General features: G+C 39.0%; 1 protein-coding gene across 1 annotated transcript; it reads left to right on the top strand.

Annotated features, from left to right (window-relative positions):
* Positions 1–5,383: 5,383 nt before the first annotated feature.
* Positions 5,384–6,214, top strand: LOC139124403 (sulfotransferase 1C4-like). The gene has a single exon (XM_070690536.1). The coding sequence runs from the start codon at positions 5,384–5,386 to the stop codon at positions 6,212–6,214; it is 831 nt and encodes a 276-aa protein (XP_070546637.1).
* Positions 6,215–6,974: the final 760 nt, after the last annotated feature.

The raw sequence follows: 6,974 nt of genomic DNA, 5'->3' as shown, positions 1-6,974 counted from the left end.
TATCACAGGCATTCAACTCAATGCGGCAAACTCCCTGATGCAACCAGTAGAATTATTCTTACAGTTTGCATCAGTGACGGTTTGCTTGCATTAAGTCGAATGCTTTTAGACGAATATTCTGTGGGCAGTACAGGCACAGAAAGAGTACGGCCATTTGTACCGCGCATGAACTTTTGCCCAACGTAATCTTTGTAAAACGTAGACATTTGATCCCCGTCGACTTTTGGTCCCACGTAAACACTTATTTTTGAGCGTTGTGCCCCACAGATTTTAGATGTGGTAGTATGTTGTTGTTTTTTGACATCAGCATTTTGCCAGAAGTGTTGACTATTGGCCCCCCCCTCAATTCAATGATATATGTGCTTTGAAATTGTCGCTCTAATTTTCAAGGCCTAAATGTACACCCTGACTATCTGACCTGAACAGACTATCAGAACATTCTTTGAATGTAGGCAACCCAGATAAATAGTGTGCTTATCAGGGTTACATCGGTGGCTAGGGCGGTGTTTGAAATGCAATTGCTCAACAACTGAAACCTCTGATTCAAACTCTTACAAGTATGAGATCTCTTGTTTTGATATCTTCCCGACAGACTCTCTTTTCAGGACAAAATGACTTTATGTAGAGTCGAGGACCACAATTCCAATCATGCTTGTAGCGCTGCATTTCACGATAAAAGTCGAGGTCAAAACTTCTAGAAAAGATCAGTGTGGACCTGAGCACTTCATATATATTTGGAAATAATCAACGCGCGTGCGCCTCTTTAAAAACCTAAAATTCCCTGTCGAATGTTTCAAAATCGAACATCAAAGGCAGTCGGGGACTTTAGCGTTTAATGAGACCATGAACCGTTGAGTTTTTACCGAGGGTCTATGAATAGATCTATCGGAACACGTTGACAATTAATATCCTACGCCTGTAGCTCATAAAATCCTTGTAATTAATAAATAAATTAATCATCCGTAGACAGAAAACTGTCACCATGGTGCTCTTCTAAATAACTGTGAAGTACATTTTTCCGTAGAGTAATATGTGTTGCTTCAGACCTCAACTACCTGACTCCGAAAAAAACATAAGTATATTCGCAATTTCTGAAGAGAGACTCTTTCCTCGTAGGTGTTTGCAGCAGTACTATTAAGATTTTGGTTGACAATCAGACCTTGAGCAGAGATATTCAACGGATAGAGTCAAACTTTGTTTACCTTTTTTATGATATCAAGAATATACGCAGTGTTACGATTGTAATTTTTCAGGTAAAAGTCTTTGAATTATGTATGTATAATTCCGTTAATTCTATGGCGAACATTCTACCAGATGGGTGGGAATGCAAACAAATGTAGACAGTCTAAACGAGGAAGCTCTTTCTTTGATTCACTCTGGTGTGTCTTTTTATTAACTCAAGTATCATGGCCAATGTGTTAATGAACATACAATGCGGTTACCGATAAGCCAATTAAAAGAAACTGGAAAACAACCAGCAGTTTTACTTTTCACTAAGTATGGACAAAAGATGTTTTACTGACATTGACAACGGTACTGGTACTCGAATGGACACTTAACCTATTGAGATCAGTAATGTTTCCCTCGTAATTTTTGCTCAATATTTAACCACTTTGATGATTTTTTATGTAATTTTTTTCATAATTTTGGACCAAATGGTCAGCACTTTTCATAGCCTTTTTGATCAAAACTTTGGGGAAAATGTGAAAAAATGTTTGGCCATGAAAAATTTGCTTGGGTTATGTTTTATAAAGGCAAAATAAAATTGACTTTTGCGCTCAAAGGGTTAAAACAAATGACAACTATGGTTACATCAATTTTGTCAACATTTCATTAACTTTCTAATGAAACAATAGCTCATACATATATAGTCGGATTCTGGCTCCACAGATCTTGACCTTGTAACTTTAATGACTACTATTTTAGAAGTCGGCATTTCGTCACAAGAATATAAAATACTAAAATGCGTTCAACTTGGTTGGTATGCCCTATCGGCAAACTAATTATGTATATAATAAAACTTTCTTCCAATCAAGAATTTCATTTCTTATCCAATCAAGTAGTTTCGATACTTTTTAGCCAATGTACGATTACTTCCTATGATGTATTTTACATGTTCGGATGCGCCTTTAACATTGTCTATATAATGTAAAGGTTCGATGTGTATAGGTAGACTTTCGAGGACTTTCGTAGAAATTTGGGACTTTCAAAACCGTTCAGAGGCTTTCGGAGGCTTTTGGATACTTTTGCAGTCTTGACTTCAGACTTAAGACTTTGTGGGGGAGGCTTAGACTTTTAGCAGTCTACGCGTCCCCTGGCCTTGCAGACTTATCATTGGTCCCACTTGACTGTATATCAATAAACTTCATCCACTTCAACTTTACGTCTTCCCTGTGTAGTAGTGTTGGTACCTCTCGTTGAGCAAATTTCCTGACCTGAGAGATGTTGTCGAATGTAAAAATAAAGCGTGACAACAGGAATACTTCCGTAAAGTCACTCAGTATACAAATATGGTTGATAATTGACCTGAAATTGTCAAAAATTTAAACCTTGCTGAATGCAGGCAGGTGATTATCTATGTAACCTCTGAAAGATATTAACTGCAACATTCCAACTTAGTTCCCAGTGAAAAATGAACATTTCAACGATATAAGCAAAGTTGCTATCCTAATCTAGATGAAAAGCGCTGCCAACCGAGATCTCATTACAACATTACAGCTTGCCTGACTTCCAAATTTTGTGTAACAATGTAGATACAGCCGTGCACGGTGAGGCATGTGCATTGAAACTGATTCATTGTACAGAGCCTAAAATGGATCACTTAAAGCTTAAATCTTGCCTTGGCGCAAGCAGGCTGCAAGTTGTCTAGAGTTGACCAGTATGTTACCACGCTTAAAATAGTCAACCGATACAAACGACTTTTATATCGAATATAATTCATAAAAGAATTCATAAAAACAAGAATATTCCCTTTAAAATGACAAAGTCGGCCATTTTTCATGAATTTTGTTTGATATGAAATACTACTTATATTGTTTGACATGTTGAAAGATACTGAATGAATGGGTGACCATGCATATATTCAACCCCGGTTTTAGACACGATACATGAAACCATCGCAAAAATGAATTAATGGTCATGACCATTAATTCATTTTCGCCATGGTTTCATATAATTTGTCTAAAACCGGGGTCGAATATATGCATGGTCACCCATTCATTCAGTATCTTTCAACATATCAAACAATATAAGTAGTATCTCATATCAAACAAAATTCATGAAAAATGGCCGACTTTGTCCCTTTAAGAATGAGGACATGAAGGTTATAAGACTTGACGAAGTCGACAACAGCTGGTTGTAGTTCCGACTGCGCAATGAACAACAGCGTATAGTGTATGTTGAATATAAAATTACAATGTAATAAAGCTAAAGATGACATCATTAGTGATTCATGTCAATTTTTCGCATGGCCATTCTGACCTTCCATCGTCATCCAGTGATTGGCATTGTTTGAATTCACATCTCAAACCAGTATATGGACTTTCACAGCTGTTCGGCCAGGAGGCAGGGACACTTGGAGTTTCTTCCGTAAATGTTGTTACATCCTCTGTAACTTTGCCATGACAACGAAGTTGAATACCTTCTATCAGATCATCTGCAAATGATAGGACATACTGGGTGAAAGGCATAATAGAAAATTTTATTATTATAGAAGGAAAGTAAAACAGAGTGTAGTTGGTCAAAATTAGAATGTGCAACGTAACATGGAATGCTCTCGGAATGACCAAGCATTTAAACAATATAAAGTTATTGTTGTCCTCATAATGAATAATTATCATGAGATGATGTAACGTTCAGCTCCAACATGCATAATGGAAATTTTATGCATCAGGCGATATCTCAACGTCTCAAACATTAGAAATTTATTCTTCTTCCACCACTCCTGTGTGGAGTGACGATGCATGTGATCCTCTGCATCGTCCGCTCGTACGGGTCCGTTCCTTCGACAACAGTCTCCAACGGGGAGCATCCAGTTGCCCGGACAGGAAACCTTGGCAAGCGAAGATGGGTCCACTGCTGCGGCTCCCATCCCCATGATCCACTCGATTACGCGTGTTTTGATAGTACACATGTCACGAGTACAACAATTGGCAGCTTGTCGCTTTCAAAATATGTCTCTTACGTAAGATCAGTAAACTACGATAACAACTTTATTACTCTATTATGTCATACAATTCCCGAGAGCAAAATCGTCCCACACCTTCTTTCTTTCGCATAAATACTCTATACTGAATACTATACGCATCTGTAGGTGGCGACACATATCCTTGAGGACGAGGTCATTCGATAGTCAGCAGTCCGGGTCAGCTCCAGGCGTGGGTCAGCTCCAAAATTGGAGACTCATTATGATAATGTATTCCGGCATTCAGCCAATCATCGACCAGATTACATCATTAATAAAGTACAGGTCACGCTGGGTCACAAATTACCCACCAAGTGTGATCGGCAGTTTTGGGCCGCTTATTAAGCCCCTGTCTTGTGAATTGCGACGAATTTCGACAGTCAACATAATCCACGTGTTCTGCAGAAGGTGATGTCTAACAAGGAGTCCGATTAGTGAACAAATATTCGAAATATTGACGATTCATTTCTACTCCCAGTTTATCGATTTCGCTCAAGTACCGAGAATCATTTTGTGGATGTTCGTCATCTCTAATTAGAATACTGTTATAAAGGTTATTTGTGTAGGTACGCGTATAAAATTTTGCAAGAAAGAAGAGCAATGTCAGAGCTTTAAAACGATACCTGTTTTGTAGTTGTCAAACGCAGACTAAAAATGGTACGCGATTTTGAAAATGTGTTGACAGAGTGGCCACACAACTGTTCCCCACACGGTAGAATTTGTATCGCTGCCATCTCCGATACAAATGGGGTATTCTGAACGATCTGTGTAGGTACACGATTTATATTTCGCAGGACTTCAAGCCAGAGTCTAGGAATCACAGCGATATATGGGGTTTGGTTGTCTTAGCCAGAATAAAACTGGTACGCGATTTTGAAATTGTGTTTTGACAGAGTGGCCACACAACTGTTCGACATTATGACAGAATACGGCGCGGGAGTTCGACACAGTATGGCGTACGTAACGAAGGACGCATGTGGAGGTTGCCAGGAAATACAATTTTTACTGATGGCGCGCTGGCCGCTGATTGGCTAATGAGAGGGGGAAAATATTATGGTATAGCGTCTCCAATTTTGGAGCTGACCCGGACTGGTCAGTATCTCTACATTACGCCTGGCGAAGGAGTGGTCTGGTTTCTTCTACCGTGGTTGCTTTTTCCCGAACTGTGTTTACAACAGAGAAACTGTGAAATCTAATCCTATGGACCAGTGGGACATCAGGCCAGACGACGTTGTTGTTGTGACGTACATGAAGTCAGGTACATTTTGGATGTTGAACTTGCTTAGCAGTTTGTATACCGACCTGAATCTGTTGTTACCGGCTACCAAGAAGGTTGTCAGGCTGGACCAATTTTACGAAGACGCTGACGAAGTACCTGGAAGTTATGGTAAACATGCAATTGCTATGAGAGAATCGTTACACGAGATGCCGTCACCACGGTTGCTCTTCTGTCATCTGCCATTCCAGTTGTTTCCAAGAGCTTGGCAAGACGGTGAGAAGAAATGCAAAATCATTTACATCGCAAGAAATCCAAAAGATGTGTGTGTGTCCTACTACCATTATATGCAGGGTATACCTTGGGCCGGCATGGATTTGAACTGGGATGAGTGGGTCCGTGCCTTCGTGGATGGCAAAGTGTGGTATGGATCGTGGTTGGATCACGTGTTAGGATGGAGACGCTTTGGTCTGGAAGATAATGTACTTCATGTGACATTTGAAGACATGAAGAAAGATTCGAAGTCTGTCTTGGCCAAAGTGGTCGATTTTTTGAATCGACCGAAGTCAGATGAAGAACTCGATGACGTTATTGAAAAGTGTAGTTTTGCATCCATGAGTCAAGGTGTCGAATACTACAGACGAGTTTCATCGGTTGGAGACCAAAATTCCTTTGTAAGTAGTGTAAGACATCTACGCAAAGGTCAAGTTGGTGATTGGAAAAATCATTTCCTCGTTTCACAGAACGAATTTTTTGATCAAAAAATTACTGTTAAAGCAGAAAATGATGGCATGCATTTTTTGTACAGCATGTAGGACCGGGGATCAGTTAGAGCGACTTATTCTGTACAGGATAGTGAGATCCGGCTTCTCATTATGTGATGTGTCGATATTTTATTTTCAGATTATTTCTTCATTCGTTGCGATTGTAATTTTCCATTCAAACTTCCATTGACTATGTGTTTGGAATGTTTTTTGAGTCACAGAACGGTCAATTTGGGTTATATGGTATTCGTAATTCAAGTTCTATAATCGCAACTGGAAACGACGCAACAAAGATAGCAACGTTACACTTGAATTAAATGGGGACAAAGGCGTTTATAGACATTAGCAGTGATTCTTGAACTGGAAAAATAGATGAAGCCTTATTTCACTGCTAATGTTTTAGATGCGTTACCTGTATAAGTATATGATAAATATTGATAAGTGTCGACTGATATTACATGATTTCAGCATGAATATGTAAATGTTTGCAAACTTCATCCAATCGACCATGTATTTATTTTTTGTCCAACAATGTAGTTGTATTAAAATCTAGGCAATAAAAGTTGACTTATTGTGAAGTTGTTTTCATTTTGAGTTTCATGTTAGAATTTTATCCATAAAAACTAAGTTATTATGTAGACGGGAACATTTGATGACCTTGGGGAGAATTGTCCCATCCAAAATGTGTAAGCAATGACGGATCAAGTCCAAGACGCGTGAATTCAGTACGAGTTTTACAAATGTCGAGTTTGATTTACCAATAGGAGCAGTAGGACCGTTATTTTCAAGTATTATCAAGGCAGATCACGCC

Source organism: Ptychodera flava, assembly GCF_041260155.1.
Source record: "Ptychodera flava strain L36383 chromosome 23 unlocalized genomic scaffold, AS_Pfla_20210202 Scaffold_24__1_contigs__length_23054250_pilon, whole genome shotgun sequence".
Classification (NCBI taxonomy): domain Eukaryota; kingdom Metazoa; phylum Hemichordata; class Enteropneusta; family Ptychoderidae; genus Ptychodera; species Ptychodera flava.
Note: the sequence above shows the minus strand (reverse complement) of the source record. Positions and strands in the feature narration are given on the sequence as shown.

Bases quoted from the DNA above. Each gene is read 5' to 3' on its own strand.
- LOC139124403 (XM_070690536.1), top strand. From the start codon at position 5,384: ATGGACCAGTGGGACATCAGGCCAGACGACGTTGTTGTTGTGACGTAC.